Below are 26,472 nucleotides of genomic sequence, written 5' to 3' on the forward strand. Positions count from 1 at the left end.
GTGTGTATGCAGAATTGGAGGTGAGTCTGCCACCCCTGGGTGATTCTGAGGTGCTAAGGAAAAATAACGGGATGGGATTACCCATCCTTGATTCACTTCAGATGTTCTTGGCATTCACTGACAATTAAAAAATAAGAGTAATAGTCATCGATGATGCTATTATTATCTCCCTTTCATGGGATGCTCAATATGTGTGGGCATTATGCAAAGTCTTCACATGCGTTAGCTGATATACTACTTGTTACACACTTGAAAGGGAGGTACTTTTTATCCTAATTTGACTGGTGAGGAAACCAGAGCTCAGAGAGTTTATATGGCTGGCTCAAGGTCACACAGCTACCTGGTTAGCATTGTTATACCACTGCTGCAAACTAAGTAGGTCTCCTTTTTTGCTCTTTTTACAACATCCACAAAGAAGTGTCATTTGGGCAACAATACATTTTATAACCGCAGGATTTTCTGTTAATGGATTTTGAAGAGTCATGTTTTCCCCAGGATGACGAAAGTGAAAAATTGTTTTAGGGTCTAAAGTGTTGTGTTGCTCAGGGGAATACTGCACGTTGGATTTAATTGCTTAATTACTTAAAGTCAAAAAAAAATTTTTAATATGATACATTCTACTGAAGGAGAGAATCATTTCAGTGTTTCTAAATTTTCATTAACTTTTGCGTCCTAAGCTAGTAATAAATGTTAGCTCTAGGTTAAGAGACTATTGGTGCTACTGGGAGAGTAAAAACCATTTTCTCTGCCTGCTCCCACCCTAAACATCCTCCTTCTTGGATTTTTTGTTGACTTAACAGCACTGATATTTCAATTCATCCCTCAAATTCATAGTCTGACTGTGCATGAATCTGAGAATGACTGCAAGTCCTAGGACAGGGGGATCCAGTCACTTAGATGTGTCAAGGCAAAGGCATAACAGAATATGTGGGTTGTGCAAAGTAGGAGGTGTTTAATATGGTGCTGGTGGCGCTGGTGTTGGGGCCACATTTGGAGGCAGAGACTGAACTCCAAAGCCAAGCACCAAAGACCCGAAACCTCTCCCTTTATCCTATATGATTTTCATATATCCTATATGATTAACTTGCTTGTGACCCAGTCAGCTTGGCCAAAATTGAGAAGTGGAAAAGAAGCGTGAACGTCTCTCCTTGGAAGATGGTCCCAGGGTTATTGCTATCATCACATAATGTAATACAACCTCTTTTCTCTGTTGTTTAGGCAATCTGACATCTTAAAGGTTTTGAAGAGGAAACATTTCAAAGGAACACAGGCTGTAAAAGAAGAAATCTTCATGGACTCTGTGTGGGTGGTGCGCCAATCCATCCTTCATTGAGGCCATGAGATCTTCTAATCCCTGGGGTGTTCCCATGTTCTCCAGTGAGAACTCCTCCACTTCATTTGGTGCCATGGGAAAAACCTGAAGGACAGGAAGAATTGCTCCCGACCTTGTGGCTTTTTCCAGGATTGCAGTGGCTCTTACAGACCATGACAATTGGAGATCATTCGTGTTGTCTTTCGGAGTCGAACCAAAGAACACGCATCCTCATTCTCTGGTGTTTTAGCGCCTGATCATTTTTATATTTGTTTCTGTTGCTTGTGCCTTTCAACCATTGTATGTGATCACGAGACGTCCTTGAAGTTTTCCAGCACGACTTGCAGGCATCCGGACTCCCTGGGGACTCGCCCATGGCTCGGCGGGCCAGCAGCCCAAGGGCATTACGATGAGGCATTGCATTAATTGCTGCATCCAGCTGTTGCCCGACGAAGCACACACACAGCAGGTCAGCTGCCGAGGAGGCCCCCATCACAGTCGCCAGGAGTGCCCCATGTGCAAAGGAGAAAACAAAATTGTGTTTCGAGTGGACGGTAAGCAGATGAACTTGCTTGCCGTTCTCGAAGTGAGGGCTGAAGGGAATGAGAGCTGGAGTGGGTTTCTGCGCTTCAAGAAGGGGAAGCGATGCAGCCTCGTTTTTGGATTGATAATAATGACGTTGGTGATGGCTTCTTACATCCTTTCTGGGGTCCACCAAGAGCTTCTGATCTCATCACCTTTCCATTACGGAGCCCTCCCCAGCAATCCCAGCTTGATGGATGGTGAAAATCCGAGTGACACAAAAGAGCATCATCACCAACCCTCTGTAAATAATATTTCGTACGTGAAGGACGATCCAAGCATTAAATTAATTATCAGCAGCATCACAGCCAGGATTGAGTTCACAACCAGACAGCTCCCAGACGTGGAAGATCTCAAGAAGCAGGAATTGCACGTGAGTAGCCTGGTGCTCATTTCTGTGGACTGATTTTTAAAAAATTGCTGCTTCCTTTCCTGTCACCACCTTTGGGAAGAAAATGACCAAAAATTTCTCAAGTGTAGCAATGGTAATTTGACAGCCTTATGGATGAGAGCTCACTGGGAGGTCCGTGTCCACGCAGTTAGCCCAGAGAAGGGAATTCTGTACTGAATGGCGCAGCAAGCAATGTTGAAGGACGCCCCTCCTAATAATTCCTTCCCGGGACTTTTTGCTTGAAATGTGGCCCTGGCAGTTAAAGTTGCTTTTGTAGATTACCGTCATCTTGTTTCTAGTCTGTCCTAATCACAGTGTTTGCCTCTAACGGCCATTTAAATATCCAGCTACATAGTCAAAAGTTCCAACTCTTTAGTTTAGTTAGATTGCCGTGTGTGTGTGTGTGCGTGTGTGTGTGTGCAAGGTAAATCATGGTAGAATGGAGTTTGATTGAACTTTTATTTTCATTCTCTCCAAATTTTATTTTTATTTGGGGTTAAGGAAATGCATGGTCATTGGCTGTTTACCAAGTTTTGCTTTGTTTTAGTATTTAGTCGTCAGCCAATAATAGTTCCAATGTGAACGCTGGAATAAGTCTCAGGACAGGATCATACTGTGGACAGAATGTGCTTGTGCTAATGTTTTCCCCTCGGTGCGTCTCTCCCCCTTTTTGTCTTTTTGACCGCAGATGTTTTCAGTCATCCCGCACAAATTCCTCCCCAACAGTAAGAGCCCCTGTTGGTACGAGGAGTTCACGGGGAGGAACACCACCGACCCCTATCTGACCAACTCCTACGTGCTCTACTCCAAGCGCTTCCGCTCCACCTTCGACGCCCTGCGCAAGGCCTTCTGGGGCCACCTGTCCCACGCGCACGGCAAGCACTTCCGCCTCCGCTGCCTGCCGCACTTCTACATCATCGGGCAGCCCAAGTGCGGTACCACCGACCTCTACGACCGCCTGCGGCTGCACCCGGAAGTGAAGTTCTCCGCCATCAAGGAGCCGCACTGGTGGACCCGGAAGCGCTTCGGTGCGTGCCAGCGCGGTCCCCGGTCCCCGTGGTGACGGTGCACGTGGAGGTCTCTCACCAAGCCCGGTGCATCTGCCTCCTTCATCCAGTCGCTCCTTACACGCACGTCGGTGGCGGGATCAGGGGTCACCGTCAGGTTCGGGGTCATGGTCAGGGTTGGCGTGGGAGCCCTGAGACTGACCCGAGCAGGGCTGTGCGAGGCCCCAGGAGGGATGCAGGGCGGGGAGAGGAGAAAACATGCCAAGATGCAGAGATCTGACAATTCTCTGGTTTAGGGATCCCCACGCAGACATCCAGCAGGACCGAGCACCCAGCTCCCGACCACCCGGTGAGCATGTATGCAGCCCCGGCGGTGGGGAGGGCGAGGGCGAGGGGTCAGGATCAGCAGCTCTTCTTGTTCGGAAGGGCACACGCAGCACCCGGGAGTGGTGAGTGCTGGCCGCGTGAACGTCTGTCGGGGGCTGCGCATCCAGCTCCCAACTCCGTGCTGTTCCTGCTGGAGCCCGGCACCCACACACCCACCCCCGGAGGTGGCAGGAGAGAGAAAGACGGCTGCATGAGCGGGGCTTCCGCTTCCTGCCGGTTCATCCCAGGGCCCTGAGCCTGTCATTAAGCTGCTTCGGGCTTCTTTTCTCTGACCTGACCCTTCGGCTTCGCAGGGTCAGAATGAAAGCCCCAGGGAGATAATTCTGGGAGACCCTGCTCACAGCACCCCACCCCTTTCCCGCGGGGTTGGCATGCAGGCTGCCTTCTGCTCGAGCCACCCATCGCTCTTGGGTCACTGTTTCCTCTCCTTAACCTTTTCCCTTATGCCAGGAGACGTTTGGTCACTGGAGGTAAGGGATGACAAACGCCAAAGTTCGGGAAGCCGTCGAGGGTGGTTTCTGTGCAAAGGACCTAGGTTGCTTGGAAGGGAATTTTGAACGTTTTCCGTAGTACAGCCTAAGTTGAGACCAACTCTGCGTTTGGTCTCAATGTGTTTCCCGACAAACGTTTGACTTAATCCCTTTGCTGTTCCTCCTGGAGTGAACAGAAGCAAGCGTACATGTGTCTTTTGTGCTTGGCGGCGGCAGCTGTGGGAGCCAGGGTTTCTCTACTCGTCTGAAGAGCGGCCTCCCCTACGCAGCTCACCATTTTCCCCCGTGAAAACCAGGTTCCCACTGGCAGAGGAGAGAGAGGCACGGGGGCATGTGGGCCTCTGGAGTCTGGGCTCCAGTGTCACTTTGAACCTCTTGCTGTTTTGCCCCGGATGCTCTCTCTCCACTTTCCATTAACCTTGGTGGCTGGGGTTTAGGGCAGTGTGTTGTCAGTACATTTTCAAGTGAAATGTACCCACTTGAGAGGCAAGGGCAGAATTTAGGCTGCATGTGGCTGATGCCAGAATAACCCAGGTGTCCGTCCGGGGACCGTCGATTCCCCTTATTGTTTGGACAGGTGGACAGACTGCTTGATGGAATAGAACCTCAGGAAGATGCTGTTCGGCCCTGGTGTAGAAGGCTCATCTGAGCTTCAAAGGATGCCGCCCCTCCGATGGGCTGCCTTTTCTTTTGATCCAATGTGTGTATCCTGACACCGCTGCTGCCCCGCCCCTGGGGGGGCCTCACCTGGTGCACGTGTTAACCGGCCCCAAACTCTCTGTCCCTCCGAGTAGACTCTATTCTAGTTCTTGAACAGGCCTGCCAGCCTTTCAGTGGCTACCGTGCAGCTTAATGGTGGTGCATTCCACCCCTCGAAGTGCACGTGAGTTAAAGGATCATGGCCCATTCACAGACGCCCCTCCCTCTCTTGCAGCTCCTTGGGCTGAGCCTTGGCTGCTGCAGCTGGGCCCTTGGACCTTTCCATCCCCTGTGGTCACTCCCCAGAAGCCATCAGCCCAGCCGTGGCAGCTTTGTCCTAACTCCTGCTTCCTGGTTCTTGTAGGAATCGTCCGCCTGAGAGATGGTCTGCGGGACCGCTATCCCGTGGAAGATTATCTGGACCTCTTTGACCTGGCTGCACACCAGATTCATCAAGGACTGCAGGCCAGCTCTGCAAAGGAACAGAGCAAGATGAATAGAATCATTATCGGTATGGCGTCCGTGTAACTCCCGCCAAGGCCCCCCTGCTTCTGCCCTGGGCCAGGCCGGGCTTCACTGCACCTGCGAGCATTTGCAGGATGGCTGCTGGCAGCTGCCGTGCATGCACTTCCCCGCTAGCCATCACTCTCACCCCCGTGTAAAAGGTTCATAGTGCTCGTGCAACTTCAATAAAGCAGAAATGTTTAGTAGACTCTAGTTCTGTGGAGACTCAAGCACACCGGAACTGGCTTTTTGGAAAAGTTGCCATTTCTTTGCGTTTACTTGAATTAAGCTTGCATGCTTGATTGCTTTTCATGATACACCCACCTGAGTACGTTTGGTTGGGGGATCATGAATGTAAAATGAACCAGTTAGTCATCAGTTTAATTCTTGGGGCTTTTGTACTCCCTGGCCGCTGGGACCCTGCAAAGACAGAGGTGGCCTCTCCTGAAACAGACGCCACCCTGTTGCATCGTGGGTGACTAACTGCTGTTGAAAAAGCTTAGGCCTTGTCAAGCTGATGCCTTTAGACATTCAAAATGAGGTGGTTTGATTAATAGTCATTTAAAAAAATTCACAAGAGTGTTTTATAAAAAACATATCTATTCACTCTCTCTATTGGATTCAGCTTAGGAGAAGACATTTATCCACTTACACCTCTGAAAGGGAGAAATTGATCACATATTTTGCTTAAATTGATTACCTGAGGCAGTGATCTATTTTTTTATTCTCCTAAATCTGTTATGTTTTGATTCTCTAAATTCGGTGACTCTATTAGTGACTAAAAGGAATTGGAATCAACCATTTGAAAGATGGGTCTTTACTTGACTCCCATATCCAGGGGGACAGGCTTACATGCCTAAGCCCCAATTTATTTATTTATTTTTAACTCAAAGGAATCAGGTCCTAGGAGCCAGATGAGATCACACCCTCTCACCCAGTGTGAACTGGCTACTAGCTATTTTCTTGCAGCCTTGAGTTCTAACACCTCAAATTACAAATCTTAATTAATATTTGACTGTGACTCCCATACCATATGCCTCTGGGAAAATCTCATGTTCTTAGGAAAGAGCTAAAAATATGCATCCTAGGGTCCAGAAATAGAGCCTAAGATAATGAATGAAAAAGGAAGGCTTCAGTTTGGTTTCCTAATTTTATTTACTTCTGGATTTAGAAATGAAAACTAAGGAATATATCTACAGCTCTGATGTTCACTTGAAGCAGAGTTTATTGAATTTTACGGTAGATGGAAAGCTGGCATCCAGCTCTGATCGCGCCACCAGCCAGCTCTGTGCCATGTGACACGTCGGTCTTTGTGTTCGTGAACTCAGTCTGCTCATCTGTAAAATGGGCTTGTTGGGCCAGATCAGTTCTGGGCTCTTCCCAGCCCTGAAATGTGATTGAACTCTGCTTCAGTTCTTTCGTTAGATCCTTGGTAGAAGCATACTGGTCTTTTTTCATCTTGGCTGATGGGTCAGAGAGGGCCTTTTCTCAATGGTCTGGGCTAATGGCTGGAGTCATGAAGGACTCAAGTGGCTGGGTTCTTTGGGCTGGGGAAAGGCCAGAGAACCTTTCCCCAGTGCAGAGAAAGGCCCCTGCCTCTGCTCTCATGGCCACCCGGCTCTGCCCTGTCAAAGTGCTCACGTGGGGCTCTGATTGTTTATTGAATTATTGATCTTCCCCTAGATTATGAGGTTCGAGAGGGAAGGGTCTGTCTTGTTTCCTGCATCTATCCCCAGTGCCAAGCATAGTGCCGGGCACATATTAGACACCAAATCAGAGCTTTCTGCCTGGATGGATGAAGGATGAATGAAGGAAGGATGGATAGATGGATGGGTGGATGGACAAGCATAGAACCAGTTCATTTATGGGACTGACAAAATTTGTGCCAACTAAGTTTTAGATACTTCCCTTGTCCTAATATTCCCTTATTCATTGTGAGTAGAATTTTCAAAGGACTTCTGATTGACTTGTTTTTTCTGTATTCTATGGTATTATCTCTTAAAAAAAATAGAAATAAAGATCAGAATAGTAATGCTCACCTGGACATGATTGCACATCCAACAGAATAAATTGGGCCCTGCTAACACTCTGCATGACTGTGATGTGCTCATCACTGATCAAAGAGACTCAGTCTTTTGGCTCAGATTTTCACCGAATAAGTGACTTGGAGATGTATCATATAATCCCATGTAAAGTGTTGGGAAATCGAGGGTATAATTAATTGATTGATTTGTTTTTCTTTCTAAGTCTCTGAAGATGGTCCTGAAAAAAAAAAGTCAGGGAATTGGTTCAGTTATCTGAGATAGAAATGTTGAAATGTCTGTGTCTTGTCCTTTCCCCTGTCCTAGAATGTGTGTTTAACGTTATCATGCTTCATTCACACAGACTGTGATCAAACAGGGGCTAGAACCAGCTTCCTGCTCACGCAGTCAGCACTGAGTGAATGCCACCTGTGTGCAGGGTGACGGGGTGGATGGGCACGCAGGACCGAGGTCGCATGAGCCTTCCCGCAAAGCCTTCCTCTCGTTTGGTCTTAGAGTGTGCACTGGGACCGACCCTTGTGATTTCAAGGGAAGATTGATGCAGATTGCGTGCAGTTTCCTAATGAGAAATGAGGATAAAAACAATGCCGGAAGCAGTAACTGTCATTGAGAGGGAGCAAAGTAAATGATCAGTGAAAAAGGCCGCCACAGCAATTTCAAGGAGCAAAATGATTAACCCAGAAGTTCGGATCCCCGAACTTCTCCTTCATCCCTGACACTTTCTGAAGGGAACCATCTAGTACAGTCTCAGCGGGCCCTTAAAATGCCACAGGGCTATGCACCGTTAGCAAGTTAAACATCGTGAAATTGGGAGGCCAGATGCTAGTAGAGGTTTTTTGGCACATCCTGGAGAGAGGAGCTGGGAGGAAGAGGGGTGCTCAGTGTTGCGTGGATCACCTCGATCTCCAGATGGAGGTCACAGAGGGGAGGGGGTGACACGGCAGCAGAGGGTGGTCATCAGCCTCCTTTTCCCGGAGTCCCGTCTGCCAGCGTGGCAGACCAGCTCACCCGCTAACACCTATTTAAGAAGGTATCACAGCCAGGTTTGGCCCCTAATTCAGGCCGCTCTGTGGGAGCCCGTAACTCAGCACTGCTCACTCGTTTTCCGTTTCCAGGGGAGGCCAGCGCCTCCACCATGTGGGATAACAACGCCTGGACGTTCTTCTACGACAACAGCACGGATGGCGAGCCCCCCTTTCTGACCCAGGACTTCATCCACGCCTTTCAGCCAGACGCGAAACTGATCGTCATGCTGAGGGACCCTGTGGAGAGGTGAGCAGTGTAGATTTTTCGTTCTGGGAAAAGAAAAGGCAGTTCTGAAGAACAGTCTTCTTTCTCATCAGAAACAAGATTTTGCTGCTGCTGCTTTTTTTTTTTTTAAATAAACAAGCTTAACTTGCAATGTTACTGCTGTTGCTTATGTAAACATTATTCTTGGGGCAATGTTCACTGCATCTAAATAAACTGAGGATTTTTTCCTTAGCCATTTTGACCCTGGTCTGTGGGCCTGCGGCCTCGGCCGGTCTGACCTCGGGACATGCCCCTTGGGTGATGTCCGGCCATGAAAAATGCCCTTAGAATTGGGGATATCGAAGCTCTCCGCAGGGTTTAACTCCTAGAATTCCTTGTCTCCCGACTTGATTGATGCCTTTATCCTGTTGGCTCTGAACGTGCAAGCGCCACCTTTCCTTGAGACACCAAAAGGCAGAAAACGACAGACAGAGCTGCTTTGTTGCAGAGGGCAGGAGGTGCCCGGTGCAGATGAGGCCAGGCTAGCGTGGTATTGAACCGAGGGTTGTCTGAGGGTGGCCAGGCTGGCACTGGGTGATGCTGAGGTCACTGACGACGCCTGTGCGGATGGCAGAGTCTTAGGGCTGCCAGGACTTTAAAACCATTTAGTCCACCCCTGCCCCCCGCCCCCACCCCGGCCAGTACCCCTACACCAGAGATAAGAGGCTCCAGTGTGGTCCAGGAGTTCCCCACCCAGAATGGCCAGTCCTGCTCAGACAGCTCTGAGAGAGCATCCTTCCTGTTTTGAGCCCAAGTCTGTCTTTTGGGAGCATCGACACGTCGGACCCATTTCTTCCCTACGCAGGCCACGTCTAATCCTTCTAAACGGAAGAGCCTGCCAGACATTGAAGACGGCGGCCACAGCCCTGTGTCTTATTTTCCTTTGAGCTAAATGCCTCTTGTTATGGGTTTCATTAATTAATGACACCCTTGCCCACAAAGATGTATGTGAATGTGACCTTGTTTGGAAATAGGGTCTTTGCCGACGGACTCAGGTTAAGATGAGGTCACACTGGATGAGGGTGGGCCCTAATCCAAGAGCTGGTGTCCTTATGAGAAGAGGCCATTTGGACACCGAGACCTGCAGACACAGGGAGGACACATGTGAGGATGCAGGCAGAGGCTGGAGTGATTCTGCCAGAAGCCGAGCCTGCCCGGGGAGGCCGGCAGCCCCAGCAGTGGGACACAGGCCCAGAACAGATTCTCCTCAGAAGCCCCAGAGCGAACCGGCCCTGCTGACACCTGGATTTCAGACTTCCGGCTTTCAGAACTGTGAGAGAAGAAATTCCTGCTGTAATAAGCCACAAGTCTGTGGTAGTGTTACAGCAGCCCTAGGACACTAACACCCCCCAGTTCCTTCCTTGGATGGCATACATTCCTGGCCCCGTAGCCTTGCCGATGATGACAATTTTAAAAACACCTATAATCTCCCATCCAGATAGTCATTATTTTTATTTTGCTTAGTTTCTTCCAAAGTACGTATCTTTGTAGATAAGTGTAGTGTGTGTGTGTGCGTGCGTGTGGTGTGCAGCTGTGTGAATGTGCAGTCTCACATCTTGCTTCTTTCACTTCGAATTGTTGATTTACCTCCTTGTCCCCATCGTGGCATCTCCGAATGGCCCCCGCGCACCACAGTCATCTGGTCAGAGAGCTGGATGGCCCTTGCTCCGTCTCCACCCCTGCAGCCCTCCTGTGTCGCACCATGGGGCCTGTCTCCATGCTGCACCTCCTTCAGCCTCGGGAATCCGTCCGCTCTGCTGAGGAGGCAGCCCTGACCTCGGAGTAGCTTGCCACGTCCTGCCTGCTAGTTCCCATACCTCGGGAGGCAGGAATCTGACCCTTCTGCTCAGAGCGTGGGCTGGTCCCCCACGGCTTGAGAACACTTGACACAAACCAGTCATATTCTTGTGTGGACAAGATTACATAACCGTCAGCCTTGAAAGGCCTGGTGATGAAGTGACCCCACGCTGCCCACGGAGGTGTTTTCACGCTGCTCTGCCACGCCCCCGCCCCCGCCCCCGGGCCGCCCCTGCTGCAGTTCACGAGGCCGGAACATTCTCTCTCGGGGGTGCTCGCTGCTCGTCCAGTGTCTTCCTGTCACATCTCCCTGTTCCTCCTTCTGTGGGAGGTCACACTGCCTTGACTCCAGAGGGCCAAGAGGGTGAAACTTCAGCCTCTGTCACTCCCTGGGCACAGAGGTGGGAGCCTTGGGGATGGGGTGCTCACAGGCGTGGCCATGGTCGTTACCGTCTGCGGTTCAGCCTGGGTGGGGAGGGAGGGCGAAGTGTGGCACCAAAGAGGGAAGGAGCTCCTAGTCGGGGGTCCAGAAAGGCCATTCTGGAGGAGCTGAGGCCAGGCGGGGTTTTGAGGGCTGAGTAAGAGTTTGCCAAGTGAACAGAGTAGCAAGGTGGTCAAGGGGAAGGAGGGTTCTGAGTAGGGAGAATGGAGAGCACGAAGGGAAGGACCGCATGTTCTCTTGGAGAGCGGGGCCAGCTTCCCTGAGTGTGTCCCTTTCTCTCCACAGTCCTGAGTCCAACTCTGAGGACACACGCACCATAAAGGCGAGCCTTTAATAGGTAGGGTCGTCATGCTGCCTGGGTTCAGGCACTGAGTGGGGAGCTGGACCTGCCTGACTCTCCTCTCAGACTCCAGCCCAAAATCCCCCTTTTAGAAGGCTCTTGGGCCCAAGATGGTGTCCTCTTGTTTCCTTTTTTTTTTTTTGAGGAACAGATACTCTATTTATACCAGAAACTGAAGGTTCTTAACTTCCTGGTGCTCACTTAACAGAAAGAGCTCATCAGTTAAAATGTTCCGATTCCCAGTCACATGCTGGGCACCATGCTCGGTGCTGAGCAGACATGTGTAGGTGCCTGTCCTCCAGGAGCTGTACTTTGTCAGGAAAGCGAGACATTGACTCTCATGATGCGTGTGATGGTACCAAGGAGAAGGGCAGGTTGCCATGGTGACAGCCTCATCAGGAAGCTGACCCAGTCGTGGGGTTGCCTACTGTATTTGTCATCTACTGCTGCGTAACAAATCACCCAGAAACTTGGCTGCTTAAAACAACACACTTACTATCTCACACTATCTTCTGTGCGTCGGCACCTGACACAGCTTTCCTGGATCCTCTACTTCAGGGTCTCTCCCAAGGTTGCAGTCAGTGTGTCACCAGGGCAGGGCCTCATCCGAAGGCTTGACTGGGTAAGGATCTGCTTTCAAGCTTGTGTGGTTGTTAGCAGAATTCAGTTCCTCAAGAGCTGTTGGAAGGAGGGCCACCGTTCTTTACTGGCCGTCGGCTAGAGGCTTCCCTCAGTACCTTGCCACTGGGCCTCAACAACATCAGAGGTTGCTTGCTCCATCAGAGTCATCAAAGGAGAGAGCTGCTACCAAGTTGGAAGCCTTCATCTTTGGTAATCTGAGCACCAGAGTGACAGCCCATCACCCTTGCCACGTTCTCTTGATGAGAAGCAAGTCACGAAGTCCAGGCCATAGTCAAGGGGAGGAGATTACAGGGAGTGAATACCAAGAAGTGAGGCTCTTGGGGAGCCTCTTAGAAGCATCTTAGAGGCTTAGAGGCATCTTAGAAGTTGCCTCCCGGGACTTCCTTGGCGGTCCAGTGGCTAAGACTGCACGATCCCAATGCAGGGGGCCTGGGTTCGATCCCTGGTCAGGGAAATAGATCCCACGTGCTGCAACTAAAAGATCCCGCATGCCGCAACTAAAAGATCCCGCGTGCCGCAACTGAGACCCGGCGCAGCCAAATAAATAAATAAGTAAATAAATATTTTTTTTTAAAAAGGAAGTTACCTTGCACACCTCCTTTGCCCATGCCGCTCTCTGTTCCTCCAGGAAAGCACACCCTTAGAGCCGGAAGAAGAGCAAGTACCAGTGTAGCACCGTGTGTAGTGGCAGGGCCCGCACATGCGTTGGGGAGCGTGTGTGCATGTGTGTATTTTCTGTGTGGGTTACTGACAGTAGCAGCTGTTCTATTGCTTTTTAAACATTTATAAAAGTATGTAACAATAGGAATTTCTTCTTTTTTGAACTCCGTGACTCATGGCCTGAAATGACTGGCTTATTTCCCATCCCAACCAGAAAGGATGATAAATTCTGGGTGGTTAGGTCACTCTTGAAGAAACAAACACTTGGGACCCAGGTTTCTATTAGTCTAACTGGGTCCTGTGCCTTTAGCCACTTCAGCCATTCCATGACCTTGCACTTCTGCAAGTGCGAGATTCCCTGAGTGGCTTGCTGCCAGTGGGATTGGACCAAATTGTTCTTTCTTTCTACAGGTAGGCTCGGAGAGGAGTGGGGAGAAACCTTTATTTCTAGTTTTAGATTGACATGTAGCCTTTATTTCTATAACTGATCAAAGGCAGAGGGTTTGAAAATGTTAGAATTGTAAGCAAAATCAAATCAATCACTTTAAAGTTTCCAGAGGAGGTTGTAAACAGCAAGTCCATTTATTTTTCTGGAGGGGAAGAGAGAATAGTGGAAAGCGGATGGGATGTTTCTTAAGGGCCAAAAGGGCCAGCCAGGAATTCCTGTTGCAAGTTTCTCTATGTTAGAGATAACGATACTTTAAAATTCAAGTTAATTAATTTGAATTAACTAGGCTAAATCGGCCCAGTTAATTAAAAAGAAGCCACCAATTACAAGCAGGATTTTCCTTCATTTAGTTCAGTGCTTAAGTGGAAAAGACTTCTTTTCAACAGTGCTCACACTGGCCTCCTGTCTCTTCATTTGTGAGACGGTTGATAGAGGCTGACTCTTAATGCAGAGGTGGTTGTCTCCAATGTAGTTCATTCAGAAGGCGTTCGGAGAGTGGTCCTGCGCCATCGGTCACGGACTTTACCGTCTCTGTCTCGGTCTTAATTCTGGGTGTAGTCTTACCACAGTGCATGGAAATGACCACCTCAGGAGCCTTTGGTTTTCACGGTTAATGAAGGTAAGTCAGAAGGGAAGAGAGCTCAGCTCCATTAAGAGTAGAACTTGATTTTGACCCAAATGTTTTGAACCTTGGAACCTAAGGAGTTTTCTTCTTCCTGTGCTTTTATAAACTGATTTCTTTTAACAACTCACTGGGCTGGTTAAATAATTATTCTACTTATGGTGGTAAACTAGGAATGGAAGGAATGAAGCTCTAAATGAAATGCATCCATTTATGTACCGTTGTTCATTCAAACAGAGAGTAATGAGTGGGGATGAACCTTTGGACTAGAACCTTGAACCTTTCATGAATTTCATTCCATCTCCAGAGTGGCTGGTGGCATGTGTGGGTGGTGAACAAGGACCCAGGATCATTGTGGTCGAGAAACAGCCTCAGGGACCAGATGGTCTGTATTTGAACCCCAGCTCTGCCACTCACTGGCTGTGTGACCTTGGGCAAGTTACTCAACCTCTCTGTGCCTCATGTCCTCATCGGTGAAATGGGGGAAAATAGTCCTACCTCTAGAGTTGTGAGAATTAAATGACTTAATGCGTGTAGCATGTTTAAACAGTGCTGGGCAGATGGTAAATATTATATAATTATTAGCTATTATTGTTAGGCCACATTAGTGGCAAATAATGACAATAACCAAACTAAGCACTCATGTACTCACGAGACGTTTATTGAGCACCTTGATGTGCTGGATGCACTGCATGGATTGGAGAGCAAAGTCCTTCCTGTCTGCCCTCCTGGAGTCTTCATCCAGTGGAGGGGTGGGAACCTAGCATTAACTGAGCACTTACTCCACCCTGGCTCTGTGCTAAGCCCTTTTCAGGCATCGCCTCCTTTGAACTTTGCAAGCAGGTGAGAGGGCTGTCATGATGCGTCACCGGTGAGGTGTGTGGGCTCAGTGGGGTTAAGTCACCTATCCACCGTCACCTGGTTAATAAGTGGCCAGACCGGGATTCAATCCCATGTCAGTCTGACCAAGGATCCAAGCTTTCCACCTCTGTTGTAGGTCAGTTAGTGGGGTGCAGACTCTGAGACAGCATTTTGTGTACAGGAGGTTTATGAGTGCTTTCGGGACAACCCTTGTGAGGGGCGACAGGGCAGGACTGACAGAGGGAGGAGTCACAACAGAGGTGTCAGCCAGCCCCACGGGGAGCTGCGCAGCTGAGATGGCCCTTGCGCGAGGCATCTCCCACCCACCAGCCATTGGCTGTGTCTGACCTGGGGAGGTTGAACCTCGGGTGGGGCAGGGCTTTTCAGTGAAGGGACTGAACTGCAGCCAGGACCAGGATGGCTCCCCACTTCTGCAAAGTTCTGTGAGCAGTAAGGATGCCAGTCTGTGTAGGTACCTAAGCCTGGACTCTGCTCATTCACTTATCTCCGTATCAGCGGCATCAGGATGCTGACCCAGGGCAGTAACCAGGTCTTGTAGGAGGGAGCTGAGCCGGATCGAAGCTTCGGAAGTGCTGTGGACCTCTGACTCCGGACGAGAATCTCTCTTGTGACTCAACAGGTGCCGAAAACCTTCTCCAAACAGCCCAACTTCTCCAGGTCTCTGGAAGCACCGATTTAGTGCCAGAGACGTGTTCTCAGGCAGAAGAGGAGCTCTGGCGCTCCAAGGCCGTGAGATGTTTTCTCTATAACAGATTTGCACGAGGATTAAAAAGCACCGACAGATTGATTTTTAATGTAAACTCTCTCAAAGGGAGATGAGGAGAGCTCCCCTGTGGGCAAGAGATGCAGTTGCGGGGTGTAGGGGCGCTGGAGTATAAAGGCCGTGACGACAGCCACAGATCAATTTCTACTCCCCCGCCCCTCCAGGTCCTGCTCTCTTCTCTCTTCCCGCTTTAAGACCTTGGAGGGTTAGGAATCCTAAGGCAGCGGTCTTGAGGAAGACTGTTGGGGGGCGTCCTAAGCTGCTTGTTAACTTCCTGGTGAATTCAGGCATTTTGCTTCTCAGAAGCTGCCCGTCTGGGTGTCAGTGACACACCTTTGTATGGGCCCTTTGTATGTGAGGTCACTTTGATAGAGCTGCGCTGTGAGCTGCCCAGGGCAGGGAGGGGCAGCTGGCTGGCTCCGGGCTGGGGCCACGCGCCCTGTTCTCTGAAAGCCGTTCAGGAGTGACCGCCTGGGGAGGGACCGCATCTTCTTGTTGGTGGGAGAAAAACCATCGTGCTGAAAATTCCTGTGTGTGGAATGCTGTTTATTTTGGGGGAAGTGTTTACGAAGTCATTGGCAGACCTGAGTGTTCCCACATGGCTGGTCTGCAGAGAGAGGCTCTGTGTGCTGACGAGCGCTGTCCTCGGTCTGCAGAGATTGGAAGGTGATGCGGGCACGGAGCGCTGACTCTGGGCCGCCAGGTGGAGCTCAGGGACGTCTGCTACCCAGAGTGCGGGGCTGATGAGTGAACGCGGCCCGTGTCACAGCCCGGCCAGCCTGGGGAGTGGTGGCCATCGCTCTGCAATGAGGTCCGCCACCTGGGGATCTAGGTCTGGCTTCGCTGCTGCCTTACCCAGGGGTACCCCACCCGTCCTCTGTGCGCCTGCCTTTCCTCACCTGTAGAGACACCTGGTGTCGGGATCACGGGCACATCAAGTGAAAGTGCTTTGTGAGACATACCGGGCTCGTAGGTAGAGAGGATGTTGGCATTGCCTCCCTCTGTGGATGTGCACCAAGGCCCCGTGATTGGATGCTCAGGGAGAAACGGTGGTGGTGGGGGTGACCCAGAACCCCTCTCGTGCTGAAGGGGAGCAGAAGACCTGGCCCAGGCAGCCCCCATGAACCAGAAGCTTTGCATCCCTTTGGACCTTTTTAGGCCCAAGCCTGTATGTTCTTCTCTGGCAGAAAATGAACTTCATCAGTGTCACCCGCAGGCACAGCCTGGGTGACTCGAGACATTTCCTCCAAATAAGCTGCTCTGGCCAGTCCTGCTTCAGTGTTCCTCGTGATGAGATGTTCACGGTGTGTGATTCAGTGGACGAAAGGGCCTCCTTCCCAGCTACATTAAAGGGTACTTTCTCCTGTAGGAAAAATAAATATAATCATTATTGATGACACCGTATCGGAGGTCGGGAAGTGATCAATCAGTGATTTGGATATGGACGCCAGCAAATGGAGAGTAATGTCGGGCTGCTCTGGCTGTCACTTTGGTAACCATGTGTATGTGACCCTCCACAGCTGCGGAACACTGTGCTCTCACGGGGGAGGGGGTGGATTAGAAGATGTGAGTGAGCCCACGCTGCGGGGCTGCTGGTGATGAAATGTGACCTTTCACACGTATGTGGCTGGCCGGCAGGTGCTCCGGGAGCACAGGGAGGCCGGGGCGAGCATGGCCTGGGGTGAGCCCATCCAGCAGCCGTGGCCGCCCCCAGCCGTCCACAGCTTCAGCATCTGCCCCGGGTCTTTCCTCCAAGCACGCCTCCCTGAGACGGCCGAGGGGTGAGCGGAAGCCAGGAGAGATGGCGAAGCTCCAGGCCTCCGACAGCCTGCACTTGGCTGGGCGGACCTGACCCTGAGGCTCGAGCTTCTGGGGGCCTCTTGGGCTGGGGGATCTGAGCGACTTCTGACCCAGGCCCTCTGGGGACTGACAGGTGAAAGCCATCAGTCCCTTTGGGGTGATGAAAATGTTCTGGAGTTAGATGATGCTGGTGTTTGCACAAGTTTGGGCATTTACTGAAAACAACTACATCGTTCACTTTAAAAGGGTGAATTTTACAGTGTGTGGATTACCTCTCAATTTAAACATGGTATGAACAAAAATATCACAAAGGAGGAGAAACCCGCCGTAGGGGGTGGGCTCACTGAACAAGTAACGCACGAGCCGGAACCTGCAGGGGCCCCGCCTTGAGGGAAGGCCGATCAACGTGTACCTTGTCCTCTCAGAGTCAGACGGGTAAAATCGAATGAGCTATTTGCAGTGACCAATGAATGGTAGCTTATCCAAGTGATGAAAGGTCAGGAAGTGAGGACGGAAACTGTGACAGGTACCTGAACCTCTGTTTGTTGTTGCTGTGATTTCTAGATGCCCGTGCGGTGCTCCGTAAACGCATCTGCTTTTCCTGGTCACGCCAGCGCCACTCCTGTTCGTCCTGAATGTTTGCTGCTCTATTACACGTGCGACTGCTCTTCAGTCTCCTGTAACTTACTGAGTAGTTCTGTAACAGAACTGACACTTGCTTCCAAATCACTCTGCACCTAAAACAGTAAAATCTTAAGAACAAACAAAACCCCCAGAGCATCAGCTGGCTAGTGCCCCACTCAAGTCAGCTGCTGACTTGGCTACATCCCTAGACTGTGAGGCTGGGCCAGGTCCTGCTGGGTCAGTGGGCTTTGGGGTCAGGCAGGCCTGGGTGGGTTTGGGGCCAGCCCTGAGGCTTCCTGGGCCGCATGACCTTAGGAAGCTCTGTAAGACTGGTAACGACTGTGCACATCTCAAAGGCTGGTTATGAACGGGGAAGGAGGATACACGTGCAGTGCCGAGCACAGGGCGGGGGGAGGGCAGCCCCCAGTAGCCACGAGCAGGCACGCGGCGGGTGGACACCAAGAGGATTCTGGGAGCTGAACCTGTACAGCACTCGAGTGAGCCTGGCTGGAGGAGGGGCCCACGGAGTAGTGGTTGCCCCTGTTTTCCAGATGATCAGGTCACCCATCTCTGCTCACCTGGGCTCAGAGCAGTGCCCTGTCACTGTTGGGTGCATTCAGCTGTGACCTTGGGTAACCACCAAGATTTTACATGTTGAGACCTGCAAGCTCACTGATGGCCACTCCTCTGTTCCCTTGGGAAGAGACGCGATCCCTTCCAGAGGCACCAGGTAGAGGGAGCCCCTGCCACATCCACTCCCCTTCCCAGCAGTGCTGGGGTCCCGGGACCTCTGCCCCGCACAGAAGAGGCACCTCACCCCCATGAGCAGGCCTGCCGTCCCAGGGCCACCCCAGTGGCCTTCAACATAACCGCAGCACAGAGACCTGGAATATCTTTGGACTTATATTTGGAATTGCTGTTGGAAACAGTTCTGGCCACATATAACACCCATCTGTTTGGGAGGGTTTGAGAGTCAGAAGATGAGGTGGTCCCGCAGGAGGGGGGTTGGCAGCACCAAAACTCAGGGCTGGGGGCGGGGATCGGGTCAGCTGGCCCTCACCCAGCCAGGGAGCTCTCAGCCCCTCCAGCCTTGACCTTTGCCGCTGGGGCCGCTCCCGCCATGCTGGACGGGATCAAACCAGCCTTTCTTCCTGACCCTTCTACCTAGGGTCAGTCCTTCAGGAGTCTGGGACATGTCTTCTCCCAGCTCCAGATACCCTTTTAGCTGTTGAAGCTGGCATCCCTCTTGCTGAGTCCTGCTTCTCCAGATGGAACGGCCCCTTCCCCCTTACTGTCTGTCAGCCAGCACTGAAGGCAAGCGTCCTTTGGGGCTGGGACCTGCCAGGGTGGAGGAAGCAACACCCTCCCACATTCTCAAGGCCGTACCTTTATTAATGCATCCGGAGTCACGTCAGTGTCCCTGCAGTTCTGTGAGGATTCGTTATATACTTATGTCAACTAAACCCCTTGTGCATTTTCCAGGTTGGCCTCTTTCCCCTACTTCATCATTGTACAGTTGGTTTTAAAGACTCAAATGTGGACACTTAGGCTGATTTCTTTACGTTTCCACTTGTTACGTGAGTGCGCCTGTAACCGAAAGTGGGGGTCTGGCTGCTCGCTGCTCGAAAGCCAATGAAGAGGCCAGGTTGGTGGAAGGGAAAGTTTGCTTTACTTTGGATGCTGTCAACAGGGGGTGGGGGAGGGCGAGGGCGAGGGTGAGGGTGAGGGCGGACGCCTGTCCAAAGGCCAACTCCCCCTCCCCCGACAATCAGGGGGCAAGAGCTTCTATAGATGGAGGGAGGGGGCTGCGTGCAGAAACAGCACAGCCACCTCTGACAGTCATCTTGAAATTGGTCATTGGTGGTCTGACCAGCATCATCTTGATTGTTTTAAGTACAGTTAATCTTCAGTTCTAGGGTCGGTTTGTTCCCATTTTCCTGAGGCCAGTTCTCGGAATTGTGGCAGCTTATGTCGTGGCTACAGTCTGGTCATCATGTACAGTCTGGTCATCATTCCTCCACCTGGCGGGGGTTTCAGTATCTATAAGACAGCTCGCAGGATGTGGCTCAGAATATGATCTGTAGCCCTTGAGGAGGAACTAAAGGTCCTTGGCTTTGCTTTATGACTAAACTGGTATTACTTAGTCTGTTGGACTGTTTTCCTTTGTTTCTGCATTTTCTCACTTCTCTGATTAAACTTATTCTTCGGTTACAGACAAAAGGCAGGCGGAGGACACGGGGGGCGAGGACACGGGGGGCGAGGACCCTCGGGTGCTCCTCCGTTTCATGCCTACTCTAGCGTTTGGAGGTCCATTTGGATACTTATTCATGATATATTTGCTGTCCTTCTCAACGTTTTCTGAATGGTTTTAGTCCATCCAAGTGGCTTGCACTAATCCAAGGTCATTATCTGACTCTTTTTCTCTAGAGAGTAGTTGTGGGGAAATCATAGTATTGTTCATTGAAGACATTCTTATGAAGCACCAGCCTGATTCTTCGGGAGGACCCAGTAGTGCCCTCCGGGAAAGTAAGGGTCCTGTTTTGCTTTTCCTCCTTCATATTTCTCTGCAGAAGAGCTGGCCACGTGGCCATCGTCCTCCTGTACACACAGGTCACTCTTCTAGGGTCTCAGGGTGGGAGAGAGGGCTGGCAAAAATGACTCCTCGGGAATCAGGGTTGAGAATCTGGACTAGTTTCTTAGGGGCTCTTGTAACAAATTATCACAAATGTAGTGGCTTAAAACAACAGAAACTTATTGTCTCATGGTTCTGGAGGGCACAGGTCAAAATCAAGGTACTGGCAAGGTTAGTCCCTCCTGGAAGCTCTGAGGGAGAATCCATTCCATGGGTCCCCAGCTTCCTGTGGCTTCTGCAATCCTGGCATCCCTTGGCTTGTAGATAACTCTTCAGTCTCTGCCTCCGTCTTCACATGCCTTTGCCCCATGTGTCCCTGTCCAAGCCTCTTCTTATAGGGACACCAGTGCTTGGATTTAGGGCCCACCGTAAATCCAGGATGATCTCATCTGGAGGTCTTCAACATAGTTAGGTGTGCAGAGACCCTATTTCCAAATAAGATCCCATTTGCAGGTACTGGAGGTTAGGACTTGGGCCTATCTTTTGGGAAATCTGTAGACTCCAAGTGGGAGAGGGGGAGGGGAGAGGGCCCTGCTCAAACAGGGCATGAAGGACTTGTTACAGACATGTATCCCAGCATGTGTGTGGGCTCTGGGAAGCCCCCCACCCACCCTGTGGGCAGATCCAGGGTCCCTGGGGGACTGAGGGGCAGGAGAAATCTCCCCTCACCCTCCCGAGAAGGTGGGCCTAGCCATGAACCTGATTCACAGAAGGTGGGGTCCTGAGTTCATTTCACTGTACCCCAAACAGACGACGATCAGTATTCTCACCCTGGTGGGCCTGGGCTGGCCTGGTTGGACCATTGAACACGTCCCAGTTTGTCCCCTAGAACTACTTCTTGATCTCTAAAGAATTGTATGGAGAGATTCTTCATGAAGTTACTATTCTTCATGAAGTTACTGTGTGTTTAAAATTCAGCCAGGTTGAGAGGCTCTTGTTTTATTTATGAGCCACACGCCTACAAGAAATGTTATTACCACAAAATAAACTCAGCACGGAAAGCTTGAGCCGAGGGGTGGGTTTTTAAGTGGTAGTTTACGTGATAGAATTCCAGTTCTGCCAGCGAATTTGGATAGCTGTGTGGGAGTCCTTGGTAAGAACTCTGGACCTGGACTTCCAATTAGGCACAGATTTTGATGACAGTTTCAGAGGCGTCTTTCTTGGGCAAAGTCGTAGTATCGACGGCACTCCTAGGAAATGTGTGAGCCAGAAGAGACCTCCCTCAGACCCATTGCCACAAGGTGCCCAGTTGCGTACAGCTCAGCTGCACTTTGAGGTCCGTGCAAATCTGGTTTTGGCGTTTATCCATCAGCTTTTAGATTATACTACGACCGACCCTGCAGTGACAGGTGCCATGTTTGTCTTGATGGAGGTCCTGTTTTTGAAGGGGGAAAAGAGCACAGCCAATGTGGGGGGACACTTGTAATGGGGGGACAAATGTAGTGTCATCTGGGTCCTGTATTTGGGTGAACATGGATCTGGGGGAGGATCTACTCACCTGAGCATCTCTAACGACTCGTCTTGAAGCAAGTCATTTTGGAGGTTTGGCTGACCAGGCTGAGATGTACGAACACTTTCCAGTGTGTGTTCGGATTCTAGGCAATCTGTGAGCAGATCCCAAACATCTCAAGACTTCTCAGAGGTGTCCTCTGTGGACACTGGCAGCGGATGATTTCTAAAGGGCCGTGTAGAAGGCACTGTGCCAAACGCCAGAGGGGAAGACAGTCTGGTCCCTGAGAAGCTCTGCTCTTTTTAGGAAATCTTTGGAAACGCCTACAGCTGTAGCGAGAGGTGAGGGGTGCTGGAGAAGGAGTGTTTGCAGCCGCCCCGTGCACCAAAGGCACTGCCGTCTCTGCAGGGGTGAGGTTGGCTGAGTGCCACGACGGAAGCCCTGGGTGCAGTCAGCAGTGCACATCTATAACCCCCAGACCTGTGGGTACCTAATACGATTTGCTGAATTTCCTTCCCTGGAAAGAGGGAAGCTATAGGTTGGAGAAGTTGGCAGAATAGAAAGTATGGAGCTGAGAAAGAGAGAAACGTGACACCACAGAGCAGGGAGCTCTGAATCAGCCTGGTTTCTGGGCAGCTGGGGGTTGAGTGTGAGTACAGGGTGTCGGGCAGAGCAGTGGGGGGCCCTAGAGGGTGTGCATTGAAAAAGGCATAAGACAGAAACAAAGGGGTGACTTTTGAAAAGCAAAAAAAGATAAAGACTTACCCTCTCTGCCTGCAGAAACAGAGGAGAAAAAGGCATAGGAAACTCACAACAGAACTCAGAAGTTCTGTTAATGTAAAAAATGACTGGGTGGGGGGCTTCCCTGGTGGCGCAGTGGTTGAGAGTCCGCCTGCCGATGCAGGGGACACGGGTTCGTGCCCCGGTCCGGGAAGATCCCACATGCCGCGGAGCGGCTGGGCCCGTAAGCCATGGCCGCTGAGCCTGCGCGTCCGGAGCCTGTGCTCCGCAACGGGAGAGGCCACAGCGGTGAGAGGCCCGCGTACCGCAAAAAAAAGACTGGGGAGTTCCCTGGTGGTCTAGTGGTTAGGATTCGGTGCTTTCACTGCTGTGGCCCGGGTTCAATCTCTGGTCAGGGAATTGACATCCCGCAGTCCACGTGGCGTGGCCCCCCTTCCGAAAAAAAAGAAAGAAAAAATTACTGGGTGACAATGGAATAAGGTTTATACTGGGCTGCTGTGTATGTACTATCTTATCTACTTTTACGGATGTTCAAAATTCCCCCAAATTAAATAAATAGGGGAGTGCTGTAATAATAGATACATTAACTGATCCCATCCAATATGACCTGATACATCTATGTTTTAAAAAAATACAAAATATGCAGATATATGTTGTGCACGGAAAACTTCTGGAAGGATATATAAGCAGCTGATAACGAGGGTCACCCCTGGGATTTCTATGGATTATCTTGTTTCTACGCCACGAGGAAAGCACAATTAGTCCTCCTGTTTTACAGACGAATTTAATGCTAGACACCGCCTCCCCGCTATGACTTGGAGTACGGGAGAGAGAGCGGGCCTGGGCATCAAAAGTTAGACCACAGGGGAAACGGGGGCCAAAAATGTTAAAACAAAGCTGTGCTCATTACAGTGCTGTAACTTGTTTTGTTTTACTTATTGTTTATTTGATATAAGAAAAGAATTATCCCATGGTAAAAGAAAGTATCTGTCTGTAATGTTGAAAGTCCAGTAAAGTATATTTTCAGAAGATTTGCGGAAAAGAAAGAAAGAAAGAAAATTATTCTGACTCGTGTTAAAGAATGGTAAAAGGCAGAGTTTATTCAGGGCTGTAGCGATAGGTGTAGTGACCACTGTGGTCGGGTCTTGCAGTAGGGGAATGAGATTGTGGCCAACGCCAAATGCAAGGAAGAGTGGGAAATTATAGCCGAGGAGGATGTGGGTTGGTGGACGGGAAGTTACTAAGAAGAAACAGCAGGGGTAAGGGGGCGGGGTTGGCTAAACGGACCTAGCAGGATTCTTGTTGAAATTTGGCGATACAGAGACCCACAAGGAAGTCTAAAACTCAAGGCCATGTTGGGAAGAATGTTCAGAGGAACCTGAGAGACGCTGTCTGCTCCTGTGTGAAAACATTGGTTTCTGGGCAGCTGGGGGTTGAGTGTGAGTACAGGGTGTCGGGCAGAGCAGTGGGGGGCCCTAGAGGGTGTGCATTGAAAAAGGCATAAGACAGAAACAAAGGGGTGACTTTTACATACGTGCGGTGGGGTTTGTGTGAACAGATCCATGTGTGTGGACACACATGTAGGCCTACAGGCCTCTGCATGCGTACATGGGGGTATTTTTACACTATGTTAAAAAATAGGTCCCTATCAACCTAGAAAGATACGTTTCATAATTTTTGTTTTAACGTTCAGAGTCTGTGGTAAGGGCTGGGAATTTCACGCGGAATTGTAATACGGGGAGAGCGACAGCTGTTCCGATATTACTGCCGCCAGCAGAGGAGAGAGGAACCGGAGGGGACATAAAATTTTCACGGCCTCTCTCTGCTGTTGTACGGTCTTTGTAATCTGGTGTTTCGAAGTTCACTGTTACTGTGAAAACAGTCACGGCCTGAGGTGCCTAGAAAGAACCAAAAAAAAAAAAAGAAACCACAGAGACTACGGGTGGCTTGTCTGGGGCCAGGAGAGCGGGTGGCCCTGGGAAGGGTGAGGGTGTCCAGGGTGGTAGGAAGTGGCTCTCTGCCGGGGCGGTGGGGCGTGGGGGCGGGGTGGCGAGAGGAATGGTTGTGTTTTAATGAACCAAATGAGGTCATGTAATTGCTTGTAGATTTCCATTGTCACTCAGACGTCGAGATTTCACATTCCCGGTGGTAAAAGATACCCATCTGTTTTATTCACAGGTTGTATTCAGACTATCTCTACTTTGCAAGTTCGAATAAATCTGCAGATGACTTCCATGAGAAAGTGACAGAAGCGCTGCAGCTGTTTGAAACTTGCGTGCTGGGTTATTCACTGCGCGCCTGTGTCTACAACAACACTCTTAACAACGCCATGCCTGTGCGTACGCGGAGGGGCTGCTCGGCGGTTATCATGCGAGGGCATTGTGCGTCGGGATTTTAGCAGATAAACAGAGAAGCATTTTAATGTGCAAATGCCTCTCCCTGTGCCTTTGAGCGGTGGCTAATGCAAAACAAATATTCATGGCTGTAAAAACTGTAGAAGCTGATGGACCTTTCAGCTGGCTCCCTGCTTTCTCCCGCGCCGATCTCCCAGTTACAATGCTCTCTCCTCCCTCTGCGAAAGAATGAGGGCGCATTTAGGAAGATTACTATTTAGTGAGGCTCCGGAGAGCACACCCTGCAATTAGGATTGGCAGACCAACTCTCTGATTGTCTTAAGAGCGTTCTCTCCAATGCTGGATTGTTTTGTTGGTTTAAAAAATTACCCACCAGTGACTTTCAGTGTCTCCGACAGGGTCTTAATGGAAACATATTTTCCATTGATCCCTTTTTTCTTTGTTCTTGTTTGTCTTCAGGAATATAGCTGTAAGTTTCTTGCCCGTTTTTTTTTTTTTTTTTTTTTTTTTTTTAAGCACAAGAAGCTGTTAGTGGTGAATTCAGCACGGTTTAGCTAAGGGATGGTTTTCTGCTGCACAGCACCCGGGGTTGTCCCAAGTGCCTTTGCAGCAAGTTTGCCGCAGTGGGTAAGCCTTCTTCAGCGAAGCTAATATGTCACCTGCCCCGGAGCGTGGTCCACAGCCTTGCTCTGCTGAGCGTGCCATGTGGTGAGATCTGCTTGAGGTGGAGGCTTGGGAACCCCCAGGTGCGGTGGGGTTCAAAGTCAAGAGGGTTCACCCCCTCTTCCTCATTATCTAGGCCATCTTATCTGGCAGGATGCACAGAGGCCGTAGGTAGGATTCCAGGCTGTCCCGCTGGAATTTATAGTTTGGCAGGGAGGATGCACACAGAGGATCGACACAGAATCTGGCTGGGGGTGTGGGGTAGAAGGAGTGGCCTTTGGAGCCAGAGTGGTGTGGGTTCAGTTCCCACTCGGGCAGCTGACTCTGGGCAGTTGTCTTAGCTTCTCTGAGACTCAGTTGCTTCATCATAAAATGGGGTAATAGCACTGCTTTACTAGGCTGTGGTAAGGGTTAGAGAGCGGTAGTTCATTCGCGTGTAGGGGGAGAGAAGATAATCCTTTTCCTCTACCCATCTCAGGTTCGTTGACCGGGGCCCTGTAAATTAGACTGATGGAAGATAAACAAGAGAAAAGCAAACAGAAGTTTATTAACACATGCGTATGCACACGTGCACATATCCACGGGAGCCCCGGTGATGAGTAACTCGGATGGGTGGTTAGAACTCGGGCGGGTGGTTAGAACTCGGGCTTATATAGCGTCTTAACAAGAGAACCATGAATATGTAGAGAAGTGACAAGACAAAGGAAAAGGACTTTGACTTTCTAGGGTGGCAAATTGTGGGAAGACAGATGTATGTGGGAGCCAGTGGTCAATAAGGGCTAGTTTTAGCAAGGTCTGTCATGTGGACTCCTTTGGTGCTGTCTCCAGGCTGATCAGGGTCTAGAGTTGTCCCCAGTGATTAACTTCTGTCCTTCCTGCTAGAGAGAGGATGAGGGGCACCTTGCAG

General features: G+C 50.4%; 1 protein-coding gene across 3 annotated transcripts in view; it reads left to right on the forward strand.

Annotated features, from left to right (window-relative positions):
- CHST15 (carbohydrate sulfotransferase 15) overlaps positions 1–26,472 on the forward strand; it is an 84,932-nt gene that overhangs the window by 49,685 nt on the left and 8,775 nt on the right. For all 3 annotated transcript variants that reach the window (XM_060033884.1, XM_060033883.1, XM_060033885.1), the window contains 5 exons: positions 1,219–2,267; positions 2,974–3,313; positions 5,234–5,380; positions 8,531–8,687; positions 24,727–24,883. In XM_060033884.1, the coding sequence (XP_059889867.1) occupies positions 1,722–2,267; positions 2,974–3,313; positions 5,234–5,380; positions 8,531–8,687; positions 24,727–24,883 (1,347 nt within the window). In that variant the 5' untranslated portion in view covers positions 1,219–1,721. The remainder of the gene's footprint in view (positions 1–1,218; positions 2,268–2,973; positions 3,314–5,233; positions 5,381–8,530; positions 8,688–24,726; positions 24,884–26,472) is intronic.

This window comes from Delphinus delphis, chromosome 16 (genome assembly GCF_949987515.2).
Source record: "Delphinus delphis chromosome 16, mDelDel1.2, whole genome shotgun sequence".
Classification (NCBI taxonomy): domain Eukaryota; kingdom Metazoa; phylum Chordata; class Mammalia; order Artiodactyla; family Delphinidae; genus Delphinus; species Delphinus delphis.